The sequence below is a fragment of the Heterodontus francisci genome, unplaced genomic scaffold, assembly GCF_036365525.1.
Source record: "Heterodontus francisci isolate sHetFra1 unplaced genomic scaffold, sHetFra1.hap1 HAP1_SCAFFOLD_58, whole genome shotgun sequence".
Lineage (NCBI taxonomy): Eukaryota > Metazoa > Chordata > Chondrichthyes > Heterodontiformes > Heterodontidae > Heterodontus > Heterodontus francisci.
In genome coordinates this window covers 1,632,584-1,656,767 of record NW_027142006.1, presented here as the reverse complement: position 1 = coordinate 1,656,767, position 24,184 = coordinate 1,632,584, and the positions used below count along the sequence as shown (strand labels likewise).

Here is a 24,184-nt window from a genome sequence, read left to right as displayed (position 1 = left end):
TGTAATCCTTGCCAACGGATCTATCACTGACCCAATCCGAGTGCAAACTGGGGTCAAGTAAGGCTGTGTCATCGGCACCAATGCTCTTTTCCATCTTCCTTGCTGCAACACTCCACCTCATCTCCTCACACTCAAACACAATACCTGACAGAGACAGAATGAATCCATACAGCACCAGAGACTGAGTTACCAAATTACATAAAACACTCAAACACAGTAGTCTAGACTAAAAATGAAATTAATTGCACACACACATGCAATAGCAGAGACACAACGACACAGAATCAGTCAATAAGTGTCCTCCCAACAACAGCCAGGACATTTCCAGGAAGCTCCACACAGGGAGCGGCTCTTTCAACAGAAACTGGGGCTGGAGAGAGTCTTTGTGAAATATACTTCCTGATTGCAGTATGGGTGTTTGTGATTTGTTGCAAATATTTAATCTGATTGGATGGCGAAAGAGACCAATTGTAGAATTACAATAAAAAACCATTGTGACATCACTCCCAATCACGCAATCACAATCTTTACTTTCCCCCATCCCTCATTAGCATAGAGCTGTGGGATTGTCTATTTAATCCGCACTCGGAAGGGGTTTGGTTTATTTCTGAGTCTGAAATTGAAACTGAAGATGGTTGAGGAGAAGAAGAAAGCAGCTGCTAAGAAGGGCGCCAAGAAAACTGTGAGTAAACCGTCAGCAAAGGGCGGCAAAAGGCGGAGAAAGTCGAGGAAGGAGAGTTACTCCATCTACATCTACAAAGTGATGAAGCAGGTTCACCCCGACACCGGCATCTCCTCCAAGGCCATGAGCATCATGAACTCGTTTGTGAACGATATTTTCGAGCGCATCGCGGGTGGTCCATGCTTCCCGCCTGGTCCATTACAACAAGCGCAGCACCATCGGCTCCCGGGAGATCCAGACCGCCGTGCGCCTGCTGCTGCCCGGGGAGCAGGCGAAGCACGCCGTGTCGGAAGGGACAAAGGCGGTGACCAAGTACACCAGCTCCAAGTAAAACTGCACAATGGACTGAAAAAACATCCCAAACACAACGGCTCTTTTCAGAGCCACCCACAATCTCTCTGAAAAAGCTGCATCCGAACATCTCTATGAAATCATTTTCAGACAATGTGTAACATAATAAATGTCCCACTGCTGTGTTTTTGTCTGCTGTCCCATAAACCGAACTCAAACCCATAATCTGCTCATCCGCCTTTACTTTTTTGCTTAAAGCTGTTATTGTGGTTTTGCACAGCCCCTGAATGACCGCATTAACAGCTGCTTTCAGCGGTAAGGGTCAGACCTCAGTCCCTTCACCCTATTCCTGAAATGTGAACCGATTCATCATTTTATGAACAGCAACTCTCCGCAGTGTTACAGCCCGGAATGGGATTATTACACAGCAGACTAAGGGCTGTTTGAGGACTCGATCCGGCTCCCTCTTTTCAGAGAAGGACACTGGGCTCTGATTGAAGATAAACTGAATGTTTCCCTTCAGGGAAATGCTGTGAACAGGGATTTAGTACCGCCCGGGACAGTTTGAAAGCAATTGAAGAAAGATCCACAATTTAAACAACATTTTAAACCCGCGTCTGTAATTGGTGACGGAAAGAGTTGAATAGAACAAAATAAAGAGAAGGGATTTTAAATATTTGACTAAGGATGACATTTATTTTAATCCACTCCTTTCCGACAATGAAATTGGCGGGCTTTTTGAAATTGACACATTTTCTGCTTCTGATGTTGTGGCGGTAAATCCCGCCCACTTCTGTTTGTCAGTGACCTGATTGGTGAAGAATATAGGCAAATGAGGTGAATTTAGTAGCGACCAATGGGGAGAGTTTTCAGTCTCTAAGTAAAGTAAATGCTGCGGAAATTATTCATTCTTTGTGAAAGTATTTGTGAGATTGTGGAAATGTCTGGAAGAGGAAAGACCAGCGGCAAAGCTCGGGCCAAGGCCAAGTCTCGCTCCTCCCGGGCTGGACTGCAGTTCCCGGTGGGCCGTGTTCACAGGCACCTAAGAAAGGGCAACTATGCTGAGCGTGTGGGTGCCGGAGCCCCGGTCTATCTGGCTGCTGTGCTCGAGGATCTGACCGCTGAAATCCTCGATCTGGCTGGCAACGCGGCCCGGGACAACAAGAAGACCCGCATCATTCCCAGACACCTGCAGCTGGCCGGGCGCAACGACGAGGAGCTCAACAAGCTGCTGGGAGGGGTGACTATCGCTCAGGGTGGGGTGCTGCCTAATATCCAGGCCGTGCTGCTGCCCAAGAAAACCAGCGCTCAGAGCTCCCAGAAAAAGTAAAGCGGCCGAAATGTCATCGAATAACCCAAAGGCTCTTTTCAGAGCCACCCACAGTCTCTGTGAAAGGGCTGGTTCCTGTCTGATTCCAAAATGTCAGTAACAGGACCGAATGAGAACTATTTCAAATGTTTAAGCATCTGTTTCAGTGATTTCTCACTGTCCCCTCAAACCTGTCTAATTTATTACTTCAACACCAATTTTGAGTTATTTGTCCCGTTACAGATTGCTGAATAGAGTCTTTTACCGCCAGTTACAGATAAGTAGACAAAAAATCACAGATTAAAACTACGTAATATATCTAACCCATCACAAACTTTTTTTATTCCGCTTTTATCAGCACAAAGTCGTGGCGCGATTTTACGAACAGCTTTAAACTAACGCCAGATTTTCCATCAATTCGCTTCTTTCCGACACTGAAATTGGCGGCTTTTTCGAATTCAAACTGTCTGCCAATTTAAGCCAGTGATTTGTTGTATTTCCTAATTCGAAGCTCTGCGATTGGTTAAGACATGAGAAGAGGGTGACCAATCAGAAGTGAGCTCGGGAGAGCGCGGGCTCAAACTGTGGGAATTCCAGGTCCCTGAATGACTGAGCTGAAACTGATCAGTTTCACAAACCCTGTCAGTTTCAGTGCAGGAAACACCGTCTCGGGGGCAATAACATCACAAGTGGGTCTGGTTCCAGTGACCGATTCAACGGCTGCTGCAAAACTCCCGGATTCCCTCATTGCAGCGAAATCATTTTGAAATTCTATGAAAACAATGAGTGATTCTGGAGGAGTGATGAGGCTTTTCACTGAGGGCATGTGTCGACTGGGGAAATAACTAACTGTCGAGCCTCGGGCACTGTTTACACAGCCCGTTTAGAAAATCAAATCCACTGCACATCCTTGCTGCAACTGAAATGTCAAATTCGGGGATTCCATTTTTTTCATCCCGAACACAGCAGATTGATTGAACAAAGAATTAAAAGTAAAATGCTGCGAATGCTGGAAATCTGAAATATTTCAGATTGATTGAACTGTTCTAAACAGCCTATCCCAGCTCCCGTTTCTCGGTCACTGCTCGCTCTGTGAGGCGGTGGGTGGCTCTTAGAAGAGCCTTTGTTGTGTGTTTGCTGAAAAGGGTCGAATTGTTCAGCCGCCGAATCCGCAGAGAGTGCGGCCGTGCCGTTTCAGAGCGTACACCACATCCATGGCAGTGACCGTCTTGCGCTTGGTGTGCTCAGTGTAGGTGATTACATTGAGTGTGAGACAAATTCCATCCATCTTTTGTACTTTATGAGATTAATTTTGACACTTTCTGGTACATTATGTGACAGCGAGTTTAATTCTACATCTATCTGTCTGTGGTACTGTGTCTGAGTGTGAGATTATTTGAGTATCAGTCTATGAAATTAAATGTGATTGTGTGATTCATTCTGTATGTCAATCATGAGTATTGTATGCGTGGCAGCTTCTGTATCTATCTGCTACTGTGGCTGAATGTGGATATCATTCTGTATCTGTCAGTGTCTGGAACTAAATGTGAGTGTGAGATTCATTCTGTATGCACCATTCTTTACAGTCAGAATGTGACTGTGTGATTCATTCTCTATGTGTCAGTCTAAAGTACTATATATGCCATGGTTTTAATTATGTTTCTGTCATTTTATGTGAGCTTGGGTATCAATGTATATATGTCAATCTCTGGTTCTTTCTGTGAGAGTGAGATTAATTCTCTATCTGCTGGTCTCTGAAATTAATTGATTTTGTGATTCACTCTGTGTCTGTCAGTCTATGATACTGTGAATAAGTGGGGGGTATATATGGTGTCTGTCTGAACTTGGTATTGAACATGATTGTAGGATTCATTGTGTATCTATCAGTATCCAGACTGAATGTGAAATAAGGTTCATTCTGTACATGAAAATGTCTGTTATTCTATGGAAGTGAACTCAAATATGCCTATCAGTCTTTGACACTGTATCTGATTGTGGGATTGACTCAATACCTTTCAGACTTTGCTACTATGCATATGTGTGGTTCAAGTTCTGCATGTCAGTCTCTGTTACTCTATGTGAGTGTGGATATCTTTTATGCATCTCAGTCTCTCGCAATGAATGCAAGTGTGGGATTAACTCTCTTTTCAACAGTATCTGGTAATGATTGTGAGCATGTGACTCCTACAGTATCTGTCAGTGTTTTCTATTGTATGTGACTGTGCAATTCTTCCTATGTCTTTCAGTGCCTAGTACAGTGTGTATGGGATTCATTCTGTACCTGTCAGTATCTGGTACTGAATGAGATTGTGGGATTCATTCTGTTGTCTGTCAATCTCTGCTCGTGTATGTGAGTGATATCTGTTATGCATATATTATTTTCTGGTACTGGAAGTGAATATTGTATTTATTCTTTACCTGTTAGCCTCTGGTACTACGTATGAGTGTGGGTCTCATTCTGTATCAGTCAGTTTCTGGTACAGTCTGCGTGTGCATATCCAGGGCTCATTTTGCATTTGGCAGTCCCTGGTACTGAATGTGTGTTACAATTTATTTTTTATGTGTCTGTCTCTAGGACAGTCCATTACAGTGGGATGAATTTTGTATCTCCCAGCAACTGGTATTGTCTGCAAACGTGATACATTCTGTATCTATGTGACGCTGGTGCTGTATGAGTGTGGAATTCTTCTGTACCTGTACTTAATATGTATCTACGGGATGCTATTGAGAACTATTTGTTGGACACCATAATGTATCACTATTTTCTTGTCTCACTGGTATTTTAAAATATAAACCACTGCACATTTTAACTGTGTGTTTTACTCAGTTGTGGTCTGAGCTTTTTGGACTAGTATTTAGTCTGCAACTGTATGAACACATTTGTGAATGACAACATATATTTCAAACTCACACATGGCATGCTCAGTATAATCAGAATCATTCAATTGATACGATATCATTCAGTACAGCTCTTGCAGAGATTATTGGATTGGTATGTAATGTGTAGTGCAGTGTGCACTAATTGACATAATACTGTAAGTTTCCTTTTGATACTGTATCAGATGTTTGTACTACATTGTAATCTGTCACTCAGTCTGCAGTCTGGGCTACATTATTAGGATTCATTCTGTACGTTTCCATCAGCTGCTCTACCTCATATTTAATTTGTAGCTTAGGGTGCACTCTTGTGGGATTGATCCGGTGCCTTTCAATCTGATAGTGGGTGTGATTTTGAACTGAGATTGATGGATCTACCTTTCAGCAGTACTGAGTTGGGGTGAATTGGAAACAACTTCTGCCTCTCCTGCTTTGTTTGATTGTCTGCTGGATTGAAAATGTGTCTCTGGAACTTGGGATCAGTGTGAGTCTGACTGCTTCTGCTCTCTGTGACTGTGGAACTCATGGCCTGTCTGTGTCTCTGAGCTCTGGGAGTGATAATGTACCTACTCTGTGTTAGAAGGAGTGGACTGTACATATCCTTGTGCTGGGGAATCATCACAATCCTTCTGGTTCCTTCAAGTATTTCCTGACAGAAAGAAAGAAAAATATCTCTTGTAACTCAAGATCAATTGAGGTAGAAACTAGAAAAGACATGAATGTAATATTTCAATTAATAATCATTATGACCAACCACAAAGGATGATCAGTAATACAAAGAGTGTCAGTGTCTGATTCCACTGCAGCACTCAGCTTCTGCTGATCAGGTTTTCTTTGGTAGTTTTATAACAATTTAGTGACATCCAGGAACAACCCAACATCTGCACTGCTCCATAAATGAGAATACCTGCTGGAGCAGGGATATTTGCACAAGTCAAGTTTTTAATTCCACCTGGCATTATAATGCAAGAACATAATAACTAGGAGCAGGATTAGGACATTCCGCCACACAGTCTGTTCCACCATTCAATAAGATCATGGCAGATCTGATCAAAGTCTCAACTCCACTGTCCTGCGTGTCCCAATTACACTTCACTCCCTTGTAAATCAAAAGTCAGTCTAACTCAGCCTTGAATATATTCAATGACCAGCCCCCACCATCCTCTTGGGTAGAGAATTCTAAAGAACAACAACCCATTGAGAGAAGAAATTCCTCTTCAATTCCATCGAAAATGGGAGCCCCCTTATGTTGAAACTGTTCCCCCTAGTTCTTGATTCCCTCATGAGGGGAAACATCATCTCAGTAAATACCCTGTCAAGCCCCTTCAGTATCTTATATGTTTCATTCGATCACCTCTCATTCTTCTAAACTCCAATGAGTGTAGCACAACCAGGTCAAACGTTCCTCATAAGACAACATCTTCATCCCTGGAATCAAGCTAGTGATGTTTGCCTGAACTACCTCCAATGCAAGTGTTTTCCTCCTTAAATAAGGAGACCAAAACTGTATACACACTCAAGGTGTGGTCTCACCAACACGCTGTACAGTGGTAGCAAGACTTCCCTACTTTTCTACTCCAACCCCATTGCAATAAAGGCCAAAATTCCAATAGCCTTCCTAATTACTTGCTGTACTTCCATGCTAACTTTTTGTGATTCATATAAGAGGACACCCAGATCCCTCTATACCACAGCATTCTGCAGTCTCTCCCTATTTAATATTCTTCTTTTCTCTACATCATACCAAAGTGGATAACCTCACATTTTCCCACATTATACTTAATATGCCAAATTTTTCCCACACACTTAACCTGTCTTTATCTCTTTGCAGACTCATTGTGTCCTCCGCACAACTTGCTTTCACACCTTTCTTTGTATCAACAGCAAATTTAGTTACAATACACTCGATCCCTTCATCCAAATCATTAATCTAGGCTGTAAGTAGTTGAGGCCCCAGCACTGATCCCTGTGGCACTCCACGAGTTCCAGTTTGCAAACCTGAAAATGACACATTTATCCTAATTCTCTGGTTCTTGTTAGTTAGCATGTACCAGCGACCTGGGTTCGATTCTGGGTACTACCTGTGCAGAGTTTGCAAGTTCTCCCTGTGACCGCGTGGGTTTTCGCCGGGTGCTCCGGTTTCCTCCCACAGCCAAAGACTTGCAGGTTGATAGGTAAATTGGCCATTATAAATTGCCCCTAGTATAGGTAGGTGGTAGAGGAATTGAGGGAAGTTGGGGATGTGAGAGGGTAATGGGATTAATGTAGGATTAGTATAAATGGGTGGTTGATGGTCAGCACAGACTCGGTGGCTGGAGGGCCTGTTTCAGTACTGTATCTCTAAATAAATAAAATAAATAATATAGTACCCGTTAACACCACAAGCGCTTAGCTTGTGTCAGAACATTTTGCATGGCACTTTAGCGAATGCCTTTTCAAAATACAAATACATTACATCTACTGGTTCCCCTTCAGTTACCGTGCTTCTTACATCCTCAAAGAACGCTAATAATGTTGGCAAACTTGATTTCCTTTTCATAAATCCATGTTGACTCTGCTTGATTGTATTATAATTTTCTAAATGTTCCACAGATTGGAGGGTGGCAAATGTAACCTCACTATTTAAAAAAGGAGAGAGAGAAAAAACAGGGAATTACGGACCAGTTAGCCTTACATCAGTAGTGGGGAAAGTGCGAGAGTCTATTGGAAAGGATGTGGTAGCAGAACACCTGGAAAGCATAAACGGGTTTGGACAAAGACAGCATGGGTTAACGAAAGGGAAATCTTGCTTAACAAATCTACTGGCGTTTTTGAGGATGGAACTAGTAGAATAGATAAAGGAGAACCAGGGGATGTGTTGTTGCTGGATTTTAAGAAGGCTTTTGATAAGGTCCCACATAAGAGGTTCGTGTGCAAAATTAAAGCAGATGGAATTGGGGGTAATATACTGGCATTGATTGAGAATTGGTTGACAAACAGGAAACAGAGAGGAGGAATAAACGGGCCTTTTGCCAGGTGGCAGGCAGTGACAAGTGGCGTACTACAGGGATCAATGCCTGGGCCCAGCTATTCACAATATATATTAATGACTTGGGTGAGGGAACATTTCCAGGTTTGCAGACGACACAAAGCTGGGGAGGAAACTGAGTTGTGAGGAGTATGCAAAGAGGCTCCAATGTGATTTGGACAAGTTGGGTGAGTGGGCAAATGCATGGCAGATGCAGTATAACGTGGATAAATGTGAGGTTATTCACTTCGGTTGTAAAAACAGAAAGGCAGATTATTATCTGAATGGTGACAGATTGGGAAAGGGGGAGGTACAAAGAGACCTGGGTGTCCTTGTACACCAGTCGCTGAAAGCAAATATTCAGGTGCAGCAAGCAGTTAGGAAGGCAAATGGTATGTTGGCCTTCATTGCAAGCGGATTTGAGTACAGGAGCAAGGAAGTCTTACTACAGTTATACAGGGCTTTGGTGAGAGCACATCTGGAGTATTGTGTGCAGTTTTGGTCTCCTTATCTGAGGAAGGATGTTCTTGCCATGGAGGGAGTGCAAAGAAGATTTACCAGGCTGATTCCTGGTATGGCAGGATTGACATTGAGGAGAGATTGGGTTGACTAGGCCTATATTCACTAGAGTTTAGAATAATGAGAGGGAATCTCATAGAAAGCTATAAAATTCTAACAGGACTAGGCAGGCTAGATGCAGGGAGGATGTTCCTGATGGCTGGGGAGTCCAGAATCAGGGGTCACGGTCTCAGGATACGGGTATGCCATTTAGAACCGAGATGAGGAGAAATTTCTTCACTCAGAGGGTGATGAACCTGTGGAATTCTCTGCAAAGAAAATTACAGCACAGGAACAGGCCCTTCGGCCCTCCAAGCCTGCGCCGATCCAGATCCTCTATCTAAACATGTCGCCTATTTTCTAAGTGTCTGTATTTCTTTGCTTCCTGCCCATTCATGTATCTGTCTAGATACATCTTAAAAGACGCTATCGTGTCCACGTCTACCACCTCCGCTGGCAACGTGTTCCAGGCACCCACCACCCTCTGCGTAAAGAACTTTCCACGCATATCCCCCCTAAACTTTTCCCCTCTCACTTTGAACTCATGACCCCTAATAATTGAATCCCCCACTCTGGGAAAAAGCTTCTTGCTATCCACCCTGTCTATACCTCTCATGATTTTGTACTGCAGAAGGCAGTGGAGGCCAAGTCATTAAATATATTCAAGAAGGAGATAGATATATTTCTTAATACAAAAGGGATCAAGGGATATGGGGAGAAAGCGGGAAGAGGGTACTGAATTATATGATCAGACTTGATCATTTTTGAATGGCAGAGCAGGGCCGAATGGCCTACTCCTGCTCCAATTTTTCTATGTTTTCTGCGATGACTGGCTTAATCATTGGTTCCAGCATCTTCTCAATGGCAGACATTAGGCTAACAGGCCTATCGTTGCCTGCTTTCTCTTTACTGCTTTCTTGAACAGGGACATTACATTTGCAGTTTAATATCCACTGGAACTGTTGCAGGATCTAGGGAATTTAAGAAGATTACAACCAATGCATCCACTATCTATGCAGACACTTCTTTTAAACCTTAGAATGTAGGCCATCAGATCCAGTGGACTTGTCAACCTTTAGTCCCATTAGTTTTCCAAAAACATGTTTTTCTCGCGATGGTGATGTTTTAAGTTCCCCCCTCCTTACTCCCCTTGATTTTCTACGATTCTTGGGATGTTTTTTGTGTCTACTTCTGTGAAGACAGATGAAAAATTCTTGTTCAGAGTATCTGCCATTTCCTTGCTTCTCTTGGATCAATCGTTCAACGGAAACCGACAGCTGCTGTTTAAAATGTTTCCTTGACACTACTCACCTGGCGCCAGCAATAGGTGTTGTTTGCATAACTGTCCCCATCCCTACTGTCTGGCTCTGTTCCCTGCATTCACTGCTCAATAACAACACAGTGTGAAACTGGAGCTAAACCATGAACATGCATTACAGGTTTGAGGAGAGAAAACAACAATGATTTTCAACAGCAGCTTCTTCCTGCTCTGTCTCCGTTACCTTGTCCACAAACAGCCTGAGAAAGGCTTCTCCTTCCGCGCTCACTCCATGTTCCTGCTCCACTCCGCCTCTTACAAACAGCCCCCAACTCCCCCTGAACTTGCTCCGTAGTCAATGCTGATCTCTGAGCCCCTCTGCGGACAGGCTCTCAAAGCAATGTGCTGGTGGAAGGAGACTGCTGTTTACTCACTTATCCCGGGGCTCTCAGTCTCCATTCCCGTCTGTTTCAAACAAACTTCTTCCGCTCACTAATTAAATGACGCAGAAGGACACGGCTGGAGGAGGCGCATCGCGCATGCGCTTCTTTCCCCACTCATTGACAAAAAATATAAATTGGAAGAAAAGCAAAATACTGCGGATGCAGGAAATCTGAAATAAAAACAAGAAATGCTGGAACCACTCAGCAGGTCTGGCAGTATCTGTGAAAAGTGAAGCAGAGTTAACATTTCGGGTCAGTGACCCTTCATCGGTACTGACAAAAATAAACTGGAACTTTCCCCAGTTCAGTTTTCTCCGAGTTTGAGCAAAGGAACTGGGGCTGTGGGGAAAGGTCAGAGAACGTTTCAAGCTGGGGGATTCCCCCTTTCTGAAGCTCAGTTTGACATCTTTCCCTGCAGTGTGTTTGCTCTTCATTCACCCGTCTTCTCAAAGCAATCCTCCGAGGGAGTCGCTGTATTTGCTGCGATCGCACAGGAGTTAATATCTGACAGTAACAGTCCCAGATTAAAGTCATCACATTGAAACTGTCCCTCACTGACAGTCATATCGAACGGTGTGAGCTGAGAGATTACAGAGATCAACAGGGCCAAGAGCGTTAAATTTGGAACATTGTTCACCTCACTCTCTAACTGTTACCCAGAGTCTAGGAATAATAATGTGTCTGTTTCTGAGACAATATCAGTTAGAGATGAGACTGCACCGTCTGTCTCCCACGGATCTTTCAAGATAAAATGAGGCTTCCAGGTCAGCCTGTAACTGCTGATGGGGATCTCTCTCTCTCTCTCACTTATTCACTTTCAGCTCTGTCACTAGTGCTCTATAAAAACGTGGGACCCAGTTATTGGGTGTGATATGGACACACGAATAGAAAATGCACTATTGACACTCCCTCTCTAATGCTGTATATATGTTTGGGATACCATTATTTAGGATGATATGTATGCACTTTATTGTGTTACTAATACTGTCTCTGATGATACATAAGAATGTGTAATACAGTGTGATATGGACACACTGTTACGAATGGCCGGACTGATTCTCTCTCTCTCTGTGGTGCTGTATATGAAAAGGGGATAATGTTAGTGAGCATCATAGAATCATAGAAGGTTTAAGGCAGAGAAAGAGACCACTTGGCCCATCATCGTATGCGGCAGCCGAAAAACAGTGAACGTAAAGGAATGGCAGGGGGGCTTCAACCTCGAGAGTGCACCTCCTGTGCTATGTGGAAGCTCCTGGATGCTTCCCGTGTCCTGGAGAACCATTTGGCGGTCATCACCTCGTAGCAGATGTAATGTACAACAATACTCCGCTCTCGTTGATTGACGTCTACGCCCCGGATCAATGCAGCGAGCAGCTGACCGTCTTCCAGCATCTCCCACTGCTGCTGGTGACGTCCAGGCCGGTCATCCTAGGCAGTGACTTCAACGGCATCATCGATGCACCTGGATGATCCGGCAGAGACGACAGCAAACTGGATGCTATGTCCATATTCTTCATAGAAACAGAAAAAGATGCCAAACTGCACGATGTCTTCAGCAAACATGCAGACAGAGCGCAGCATAGATACACATGGTCAAGAAAGGACGGGTCTGCCCATTCCAGGATTGACTTCCTATTTGTGTCCCGTGTTTTCACGGTCAGATCCACCGACGTCAAGCCGGTGTTCTTCTCCAAGAATTGCCTTTTACTGGCTGACTTTCACTTACAGGATGACCAGCGGGTTGGCAGGGGGACATGGAAGCTCAATGCTACACTGCTAACCCCAGAGAATGTTGAGGAACTCAAAAGAGATTACAAAGGTTGGAGGACCGTGAAACCCCACCTTTGAATCTCCAGTTCACTGGTGGGAAGCGATCAAGGAGAACATCAAGAGGTTCTTTATCTTCAAAGGGGTTCAGAGGGTGAGACAGAGAGACAGATGGAAATGTCACGACTCCAGAAAAGTATGCAAAATCTGCTCTGGCTTCAGTCGATGGGGGTCAAGGTCAAGGAGGACCTTCATGAGGTGAAGAGCCAGCAGGCCTCGCTCTTTGCCACGGAGGCCTACAATATCATCTTCCAGTCCAGAGTCCGCTCCATTGAGCAGGATGAGATGTGCTCGTGTTACTTCTTCTAAAAGGTACACAGAGAGAGCTCTGTTATCAGCAGCCTGAAGGAAGAGGATGGCTCGGTAACGTCTTCGCAGTCCGACATACTAAGGACCAGCAAATCCTTTTATGTTGGGCTGTATGACGCGAAGCCCACAGACAGCAGAGCCTCCCAGTCCTTCCTGTCATCTATCACAGAGGTCTTAGATGACAGCAGGAGGGAGAGACTGGACAAACCGCTAATTCTGGATGAGCTGACTAAGGCCATCAAATCCTTCGAGATAAATAAAACTCCCGGAAGCGACGGCTTACCGGTTGAGTTGTATTTGGTCCTGTGGGACTGGGTCGGCCCGGACCTGCTGGAAGTATACGACAGTATGCTCCTAGCCGGCAGCATGTCAGAATCCATGAGGAAAGGCATCATCACCCTCATCAACAAGGGGAAGGGGGAGAGGGCAGAAATCAGAAATTGGCGGCCCATCTCACTGCTTCATGTCGACTACAAGATACTGTCAAAAGTCATAGCCAGCGAGTCAAGTCTGCTCTGGAGTTGGTGATCCACCCTGATCAGACCTGTACTTTACCCACTCAGGGACACGATCACCCACATACGGGATAGGAGGGTGGACACCTGCCTCATCAGCCTGGACCAGGAGAAGGCTTTTGACAGGATATCGCACACCTGCATGATGGACGTACTTTCCAAAATGGGGATTGGGGAGGGAATCTGCAATTGGATCAAACTGCTCTGCACAAACATCAGTAGCACAGTCTCAATCAATGGGTGGGAATCGGAAAGTTTCCCGATCCAATCCGGAGTCAGACAGGGTTGTCCTCTCTCCCCTGTCTTGTTTATTTGCTGTATTGAACCCTTTGCTGAGTCTATCAGGAAGGATGCGAGCATAAGAGGGGTGACAATCCCAGACCGTGGAGGCACTCAGGTTAAAACCTCCGTGGACATGGATGACGTCGCGGCGTTCTGCTCGAACCCGCTGTCTGTGCGCAGAGATGAGCATCTGCGACCAGTTCGCACTGGCCTTGGGAGCCAACGTTAACCACGGCAAGAGAGAGGCCATGTTCTTTGGGAACTGGGCTGACCGATCCTTTGTCCCCTTCACCGTCAGGTCAGACTACCTGAAGGTGCTGGGGATATGGTTCTGAAGGGCCGTGGCATGCACCAAAACCTGGAAGGAGCGAGTAGCCAGGGTCCAACACAAGCTGAGCATGTGGGAGCTTCAACTCTCTCCATTATGTGTAAGAACCTGGTCATCAGGTGCGAGGCGCTCACGTTGTTGCTGTAAGTGGCACAGGTCTGGCCCATACCCCATTCCTGCGCTGTGGCGATCACCCGAGTCATTTTCAGCTGCATCTCTGGATCCAAAATGGAGCGGGTCCAAAGGGACACGATGTTCAAACCTCTGGATAAGGGCGGGCATAATGTACCCAATATCACCCTCATCCTGATGACTACCTTCGTGTGCGGCTGCATCAAGCTTTGTGCAGATCCCCAATACGCTAACACCAAGTGTCACTACGTGCTGAGATTCTCTCTGTCCCCAGTGTGGTGAAGGAAGGGCCTGGTCGCATTGCCGTGGAACGCTCCATCTAGTTGGACTGTGCCGTACCACCAATCCTTCGTGGAACAGTTTCTGTGGAAAACACCTTTGACCACCAATCCATCAGGCAGTGGTCTGCACGGAATGTCCTCAAGGCCCTACGGGAAAAGGAGATGGTGGATCCTGTCGGATGGTTACCAGAGCAGACTGCCAAATCATTTGGCGGAATGCCTCATCACCAGAACTTTCAAACAAGCACCAAGGTGTAGCTTGGCTGGTGGTGAGAAGAGCCCTCCCCGTCAGATCCTTCCTGCACGCCCGAAGTCTCACCGCCTCCGCACAATGCCCTCGAAGTGGCTGTGGTGGGGATGACATGGTTGCCCAGCTTCTTCTGGAATGTGTCTTTGCAAAGCAGGTGTGGAAAGAGATGCACTGGTTTTTGTCGAGGTTCATCCCAAGTAGCTCTGTAACACAGGAGTCTGTGCTCTGCGGGCTGTTCCCAGGGACACACACCGAGATAACCACAACTGCTGCTGGAGGACTATCAATTCGGTGAAAGACACTCTTTGGTCTGCCCAAAACTTGCTGGTCTTCCAGCACAAAGAGTTGTCCAATGTTGCAGACTGGCACACTCCAAGGTCCAGGACTACGTGTTGAGGGACGCACTAAAGCTTGGGGTAGCCACAGCAAAGGCTCAATGGGGAAAGACCACCATGTAAGCTCCCCCCACAAAGCTGAACTGAGGGGCTGGATCCATGGAAAACCCCTCAAACAGCAGCGGGAAAATTTTCGTTTGCCATAAAATGTATATGGCATGAAAAATGAAATGGAAGGGTTGTGAGGCAACTCACTCCTGTATTGAATGAAACTGACCTCCTTTGCACTGTTTGTATTTTTTGACTTGGTGCTGTTTGAAACTGTTTTGTAATGTATTTTTTACAGATCTTTATGAATAAAGTATATTTTGGAAATAAAAAAAACATTTGTGCAAGTAAGTGTTGTCAATTGCGGCTGCTTGAGCTCTGGGTTTGGAACTTGAGCAGCAGCTGGAGACACTGCTGTGCATTCATGAGGAGAGGTACATGGAAAGCATGTTCTTAGATGTGGTCACCCCACAGCTTAAGAGTACGCAGGGAGAGAGGGAATGGGTGACCACAAGGCAGTCAAAAGTATCAGGCAGGAAGTGCAGGACATCCCGAGTGCATCTCACTCTCCAACAGGTATTCACTTCTGAATACGGAGGACAGTGATGCTTCACCAGGGGAGTGCAGCCAGATCCAAGTCCATGGCACCATGGGTGTCTCTGCTGCAAAGGTGGATACAGGGAAGATTGGAAAAGCCATAGTGATAGATGATTCAATAGTGAAGGGAACAATCAGCTGTTTCTGTGGCCACAGACGTGAATCCAGGAATGGTGTGTTGCCTCCCTGGTGCCAGGGTCAAGGATGTCATTGAGCAGTTACAGAGCATCCTGAAGGGTGAGGGTGAACAGCCATCCTTTGTGGTCCACATCGGAACCAACAACATAGGTAGAAATAAGGATGTTGTCCTGCAGTCAGAATTTATGAAGCTAGGTAAGAAATTAGCAAGCAGGGCATCAAAAGTAGTAATCTCCGGATTATTCCCAGTGCCACGCGCAAGTGAGTACAGGAATAAAAGGATAAGACAGATGAACGTGTGTCTGGAAAGATGGTGCAGGAGGGAGGGATTTAGATTCTTGGGACAGGTCCCACGGATTGCAGTTGAACAGAGCCTGGACAGAGTTCCTTGCGGGACATTTTGCTGGTGCTGTTGGCGAGGGTTTAAGCTCATTTAGCAGGGGGATGGGAAACGGAAGGTAGAGTCAGATGGGACAAAATCAGAAATGAAAATGGAAGTCACAAATTTAATGGATGAGTCTGGAAGAAAGAGGAAACAAAGGTTAGAAAATTTAAAAAGAGTTTGGCAGTGCTCAAGCATATCTATTTCAATGCAAGGAGTATAGAAAATAAAGCAGATGAGCTGAGGGCACAAATAGACATGTGGCAGTATGATATCACAGCTATTACAGAAACATGGCTTAAGGAGGGACAGGAATAGCAGCTCAACATTCCTGGTTACAGGGTTTTCAGATGTGATAGGGAGGGGGATAAGAAAGGAGGGGGGGGGGGTGGCAGTTTTGCTCAAAGTAACTATTACAGCTGTGAAGACGGATGATATGTTGGAAGGTTTATCAAATGAGGCCGTATAGATTGAGCTGAGGAACAAAAAAGGGGCAATCACACTGCTGAGAGTGTGCTATAGACCCCCAAACAGGAGATAGAAGAGCAGATATGTAGGCAAATCTCTGAGAAGTGCAAGAACAATAGGGCAGTAATAGTAGGGGATTTTAACCACCCCAACATTGACTGGGATACTTTTAGTGTGAAAGAAATTGAGGGAGCAGAAGTCTTGAGGTGCATTCAGGAGAACTTATTTTAGCCAATATGCAGCAAGTCCAACAAGAGAGGGTGCAGTTTTAGATGTAGTTTTAGGAAATGAAGATAGGCAGGTGGAAGGAGTGGCAGTGGGAGAGCATTTTGGTGGTAGTGATCATCATTCAGTCAGTTTTAACATAATTATGGAAAGGACAAGGATAGAACAGGAGTTAAAGTTCTCAGATGGGGCAAGGACAACTTTACTAAGCTGAGGAGTGAATTAGCAAAAGTGGACTGGAAACAACTACTTGAAGGTAAATCAATGTCAGAGCAGTGGGAAGCACTCAAAGGGGAGATTCCAGGGGTTCAGAGTCAATATGTTCCCACAAAGAAAAAGGGTGGGATGGCCAAATCTAGAGCCCCATGGATTTTATAAGGTAGTATTATAAGACAGTAACGGAAAGCTTATGCCCGACTCAGAGAACTCAATACTGCTGAAAGCCGAGAGGTGTATAGAATGTGGAGGGGGGATATCAACATTGAAATTAGGAAAGCAAAGAGAGGGCATGAAAGAATATTGGCAATCAAAATCAAGGTTCGCACAAAGATGTTTTATCAATACATTAACAGAAAAAGGATAACTATGGAAAGAGTAGGGCCCATAAAAGATCATGAAGGTAACCTATGTGCAGGGGCAGAAGATGTTGGCACTGTTCTTAATAAATACTTTGCATCTGTCTTCACAAAAGAGGGTGATGATGCAGATATTGGAGTTAAGGAAGAAGGGTATGAAGTATTGGATGTGATCAATAGAGGGAGAGAGGACATATTAGTGACAGGACATACAAATAACATATTTGTAAGTTGATAAATCACTAGGGATGGATGAAATGTACACACGCTGATAAAAGAAGCAAGAGAGGAAACAGTGGAAGGTTTGACCATCGTTTTCCAGACCTCACTGGATACAGGTGTGATGCTGGAGGATTGGAAGACTGCAAACATTGTACCTCTGTTTAAAAAGGGAGTGAGGGATAGACCGAATAATTACAGGACAGTCAGTCTAACCTCAGTAGTGGGCAAATTATTGGAATCTATTCTGAGTGACAGGATAAAATGTCACGTAGAAATGCACAGATTAATCAAGGAGAGTCAGCATGGATTTGTTAAGGGAAGATCTTGTCTGACCAACTTGATTGAAATTTTGATTGGCTGTGTGGTAAATAGCAAGGAGGATAGCTGTTGGCTGCAGGAAGATCTTCATGGTCTGGTCAGATGCACAGAAAAATGACAAATGGAACTCAATCCAGAGAAGTGTGAGGTGATGCATTTGGGGAGGTCAAACAAGGCAAAGGAATACACGATTAAGAGGAAAATGTTGAGAGGTGTAGAGAAAGTGAGGTACCTTGGAGTAAATGTCCACAGATCCCTGAAGGTAGCAGGACAGGTCGATAAGGTGGTAAGAAGACAATATGGAATCCATTCCTTTATTAGCTGAGGTATAGAATATAAGAGCAGGGAGGTTATGCTGGAACTGTATAAATCATTAGTCAGGCCACAACTTGAGTACTGTGTGCAGTTCTGATCACCTCATTACAGAAAGGATGTAATTGCACTAGAGAGGGTGCAGAGGAGATTTACGAGGATGTTGCCGGGACTGGAAAAATGCAGCTTTGAGGAAAGATTGGATAGGCTGGGGCTATTCTCCTTGGCACAGAGAAGGCTGAGGGGAGATCTGACTGGCATGTACAAAATTTGTGGAGTCTGGATAGAATTGAAGTGAAGGGCCTGCTTACCTTAGCAAAGAGATCAGTGACTAGGGGAATAGATTCAAAGTGATTGGCAGAAAGATCACAGGGGAGATGAGGAAAAGACTTTTTAGCCAGAGGGTGGTGGGGGTCTGGTGGAATTGATACTGTATTTTAGTTTGATATTGCATCACTTTTTAGAATGGTATGTAATGTTTATATCTATTTACACTGATGGAATTGATTCTGTCTCTTTCAATTTCACAGTGTGGGCGAGGTCTGAACTGGTATTTAATTTGTGTCTCAGCTGACAATATCTTTCAGCACCTTTGAAACATTCACTGCAATGATTGTTGGACTTGTATGTAACTTGTACCTCAGGGTACACCATGGGGATGTTTAAACATCCTTTATAATGAATGGGTGTGAGCTTTGGGTATGATATTTAATTTAAATCTCAGGGTACATCACTAGGTTAGATTCTGTGCCATTCAATCAGTAGCGTGTGCCAATTCTAATTGATATTTAATTGCTAGCTCAGTCTGCATTATATTAGACAGACAGAGAGACTTGGGCGTACAGGTCCACAGGTCACTAAAAGTGGCAACGCAGGTGGATAAGGTAGTCAAGAACGCATATGGCATGCTTTCCTTCATCGGTCAGGGCATAGAGTATAAAAATAGGCAAGTCATGCTGCAGCTGTACAGAATTTTAGTTCGGCCACACTTAGAATATTGCATGCAATTCTGGTCGCGACACAACCAGAAGGACGTGGAGGCTTTGGAGAGGGTACAGAAGAGGTTTACCAGGATGTTGCCTGGTCTGGAGGGCATTAGCTATGAGGAGAGGTTGGATAAACTCGGATTGTTTTCACTGGAACGACGGAGGTGGAGGGCCGACATGATAGAGGTTGACAAAGTTATGAGCGGCATGGACAGAGTGGATAGTCAGAATCTTTCTCCCTGGGTGGAAGAGTCAGTTACTAGGGGACATAGGTTTAAAGTGCGAGGGGCAAAGTTTAGAGGGATGTGCGAGGCAAGTTCTTTACACAGAGGGTGGTGAGTGCCTGGAACTTGCAGCCGGGGGAAGTGGTGGAAGCAGGTACGATAGCGACGTTTAAGAGGCATCTTGACAAATACATGAATAGGATGGGAATAGAGGGATACGGACCCCGGACGTGCAGTAAGTTTTAGTTTAGGCAGGCATCAAGATCGGCGCAGGCTTGGAGGGCCGAATGGCCTGTTCCCGTGCTGTACTGTTCTTTGTTCTTTGTTAGATTGACACATTGCATTTCAATCTGCTAGTGGGTGTGATTTTGACGTGGGATTGAAGTATCTGACTGTCAGTGGGACTCAATCGGGGTGAAATGGAAAAAACTTCTTTCTCTCCTGCTTTGTTTGGTTGTTGGATTGAAAATGTGTCTCTGGAACTTGGGATCAATGTGAGCCTGACTATTTCTGCAGTCTGAGACCAGGGAACTGATGCACTATCTGCACTCTGAGTGATAATGTACCTACTGTGTGTGAGTGGAGCTGGCTGCACTGTTCCTTGTGCCTCGAGTGCAGCAACCATCACATTCATCACAATATCTTCAAGTATTTGCCTGTATGAAGAAAAAAATATATCTGATAACTCAAGAACAGATGCGGTGCATAATATTAAAGAGGTCAATTTAATTTCTCAATCAATAATCATTAAGAACATCCACAAATGAAAACCGGTGTCATTATCTGCCTCCACTGAAGTACTGAAGCTCCCAGCTCCTGCATCGCAAGTGTTATGGGCAGATCCATCCAGACAAAACACTGCACTGGGATCGTCCCAACTGCTCTATGCTCTACATATATTTCCAGCCATCCTGCTTCACATGCAAATTTTTTTTTTAAATGAAGCTCGATATGTATATCCCTCGATTCCTTTCTCCACATACAATTGTTCATTTGTTCCACCTCCCCTTCAGTGCATTGATACTATTCACCCCAACATCTCCCTGTGATAACAAATTCCAGATTCGAACCATTCACTGCGTAAATACATTTTTCATGAATTCCTCATTGGTTTTATGAATGACGATTTTATATTTTGGCTCTTGTTTCAGACGCCACCACAAGTGGAAGCATGTCTCCATGTATTCTAAAAAAGCCCTTCACTATTTCCTCACTTTTTTCATTTGTTTGTGGAATGGAGGCATTAGTGGCTATGCTAGCATTTATTGCCCAATCCAAATTGCCCCTGACAAAGTGGTGGTGAGCTGACTTCTTGAGCCGCTGCAGTTCCTGAGATGTAGGAACACCAACAGTGCTGTTTGGAAGGGAGTTCCAGGATTTTTACCCAGCGACAATGAAGGAATGGCGATATAGTTCCAAGTCAGGATGTTGTGTGGCTTGGAGGGGAATTTGCAAGTGGTAGTGTTCCCTTGCAACTGCTGCCCTTGTCCTCCTCAGTAGTAGAAGTTCCAGGTTTGGAAGGTACTGTCAAAGGAGCTATTGTGTGTTGCTGCTGTGCACCTTGTAGATGGTACGCACTGCTGCCACTGTGCATCAGTGGTGAATGGGGTGATTGTTGAAGGTGGTGCTTGTGGGCAATCAAGCAAGCTACTTGAGTGTTGTTGGAGCTGCACTCATCCAGGCAAGTGGAGAGTATTCCATCATACTCCTGACTTGTGTCTTGTGAATGGTGGATAGGTTTGGGGAGACAGGAGGTAAGTTACTCACCACAGAGTTCCTAGCCTCTGACCTGCTCTTGGAGCCACGGCATTTATGTGGCTGGTCCAATTCAGTTTATGGTCAATGGTAACCCCCCCCCCCCACCCCAATGTTGATGGTGGGGGATTCAGTGATGGTAATGCCATTGAACATCAAGAGAAGATGATTAGATTCTCTCTTGTTTGAGATGGTCATTGCCTGGCACTTATCTGACGCGAATGTTACTTGCCACTTATCAGCCCAAGCCTGGATGTTGTCCAGGTCTTGCTGCATCTGGGCACGGGCTGCTTCAGTAGCTGAAGAGTCATGAATGGTGCTGAACATTGCGCAATCATCAGTGAACATCCCCACTTTCGGCCTTGTGATGGAGGGAAGGTCATTGATGAAGCAGCTGAAGATGGTTGGGCCGAGAACACGAGCCTAAGGAATTCCAGCTGTAATGTCCTGAGACTGAGATGATTGACCTGAACAACCACAGCCATCTTCCTGAGTGCGAGGTATGACTCCAACCAGCAGAGAGTTTTGCCATGATTCCCATTTACACTAGTTTTGCTAGGGCTCCTTGGTGCCATTAATGGTCAAAGGTTGCCTTGATGTCAAGGGCAGTCACTCACACCTCACAATGCAATGTTTCTTTAACTCTAAAATAAAAGCAAAATTCTGCAGATTCTGGAAATATGAAATTAAAAAAAACAAAAATGCTCAAAATACTCAACAGTTCAGGCAGCGTATGTGGAGAGAGAAACAGAATTAACATTTCAGGTCTGTGTCCTTTCATCTTACAATATGTTTTATGTCCTGGTATGTAATGGTCAGGTTCATTCAGTTTGCAGTAATGGAATGAATACTGTGTCTTCCACTCTGACTATTAGTGAGATTTGTGTAGTGGTGTGTAACATGGAGCTCAGTCTGCAGTCTGGGTACGTTATTGAGATTAATTCTGTATTTTACAATCAGGTACTGTTTGTCTGTTCCATCTGACATTGAATTTGTAGTTCAGGCTGCTGTCTTGTGAGAGTGACACAGTGCCTTGCAATCTGATAGTGGGTGTGATTTTGGACTGGGATTGATGTATCTACCTGTCAGTGGGACTGAGTTGTGGTGAAATGGAAACAAGTTCAATCTTTCCTGCTCTGTCTGACTGTTGCATTGACTGTTGGTCTCTGGAACTTGGGATCAGTGCCAGTCTGACTACTTCTGCTGGCGGTGATTGTGGAATGATGTCTCTGCTCTCTGTGAGTGATACTGTACTTACTGTGTGTGAGGAGCTGGCTGCACTTCCCCTTGTGTCGAGGAATCACTACATTTATTCAGCTTCCTCAAGTATTGCCTGTAGAAAGAAAAAGTATTAATTATAATTCAGGAAGAGATGTGGTGGAAGTTACAAGAGAGACCAAAACAATTTTTCAATGAATAATCATTGTGAACAATCACAAAGGAAACCCAGCAATACAAACAGAATCAGTGTCTGATTCCACTGCAGTCCTGCAGCCCCCAGCTACTGCATACCAGGGGCTTTGGCCATTTTACAACAATTAAATGACATCCAGAAACAATCCACTGGGCCATGAATGGGACTGACCGACGGAACAGGGACTTTTACACAGGTCAGATTTCCAGTTCCCGCTCCCATGGTCTAACCGTTCAAGCAAAACCAAACAGCCACTGTTTAAAATGTGTCCTTCACATTTCTCACCTGGTGCCTATAATAGATTCTCTTTGTGTAAATCCCCACATCCTGACTGTCCGCTTCTGTTTCCACACTTCACTGTCCAATAACAAGAAACTGTGGGATGAGGCTGAATCGCTCTCTTTGCGCTGGCACGGACATGATGGGCCGAATGGCCTCATTATGTGTCGGAAATTTTCCATGTTTCTGTTTGCGGAATTGTTGCAGAAATCTGCGCCTGCGCCCCCCTCCCCCAGCACTGCCTGTGAGCGCAAGGAGATGGTTTAAAACAGCCGCGAATGGAGAGATCCCAGTCCCAGTGGAAGGGAGCAAACAGCAGCCTCCTTCCAGCAGCACATCGCTTTGGGAGCGTGTCCGCAGATGGACTCAGAGATCAGCATCGAGTCCGGGGCAAGTTCAGCTGCAGGCGGGGTCTGTTTGTGAGAGGCGGAGTGGAGCGGGAGCTGGTCCCGGAACATGGAGTGAGTGGGGGAAGGGAGAGGCCATTCTCGGGTTGTGTGTGGACAAGGGGATGGAGACAGAATGGGAAGAACCTGTTACTGCAGTGCAGTCAAACAATGATAATATTTGTATGGCTGGGCTTCCTTTGTGGGCGTTTATAATTATTATGAGAGATTAAACTCATTAAAATCCTGTATCTTCTACCTCACCAGTATTTGAATTATAAACATTCTTTTGTTCAAACAGGCAAATAATTGAATGAACCAAAATAAATATGATGTTTCCTCCACCAAGTTACATGGAAGAGTGTCACCAGCTCCTTCTCACACACAGTCCGTACATTATCACTCACAGAGCGCAGAGACACAGACAGGTCATCAGTTCCACAGTCTCAGACAGCAGAAACAGATCCAGAGACACATTTTCAATCCATCAATCAAATGGAGCAGGAGAGACGCACGTTGTTTTCATGTCACCCCAACTCAGTACCACTGACAGGTATATACACAAATCCCAGTCCAAATTCTCACCCACTATCAAATTATCAGTGTGTCAATCTCACAATAGAGCAACCTCAGCTACAAATTAAATACACATAGAACTGACACATGGTTGCTGTTTCAAAGTTACAGAAATAATCTCAATGAAGTGCTCCGAGATTCAAGTTAAATACCAGCCTAATATTTACACGGGTTTTGACTTTATTATCAGTATTAATTCCCATAATGTGTCCAGACATATACATTAGATACAAATCTCAAGTGCATCATCAGATTGCAGAGGTACAAACTCAGATTCCACTTTAAAACTCATCCGGATTGTGAAACTAAAAGATACAATATAAATTTGATTAGTATAGTTTGAGCTATAAATTACGTACCAGTCCTAAAACCTCATATAGTGTCAGATGGAAGATACTGTACAATTCCAGACTGAGCTCATTTTACATGCAAGTCCAAGATTCTCACTCAGAGTTGGACTGAATGGCACTGATCAAATTGATGAGTACAGCCTGACTTACACTTGCACATCGATCCTGTATCAGATTGTAGGATACATTATATTTCACTATTGTGTTCACAGTGACAGATACTATTTAATACCAGGCAAAACCTC

The 24,184-nt window shown here is 44.7% G+C and overlaps 1 protein-coding gene across 1 annotated transcript; it reads left to right on the top strand.

The window, feature by feature from the left end:
• Window positions 1–1,928: 1,928 nt before the first annotated feature.
• On the top strand, window positions 1,929–2,261 carry LOC137365901 (histone H2A-like; the record flags this gene model as incomplete). The annotated part of the gene is made up of 1 exon (XM_068028145.1): window positions 1,929–2,261. A coding segment is annotated over one exon (333 nt), but the record flags the coding sequence as incomplete, so codon positions are not given.
• Between the last annotated feature and the right edge of the window lie 21,923 nt (window positions 2,262–24,184).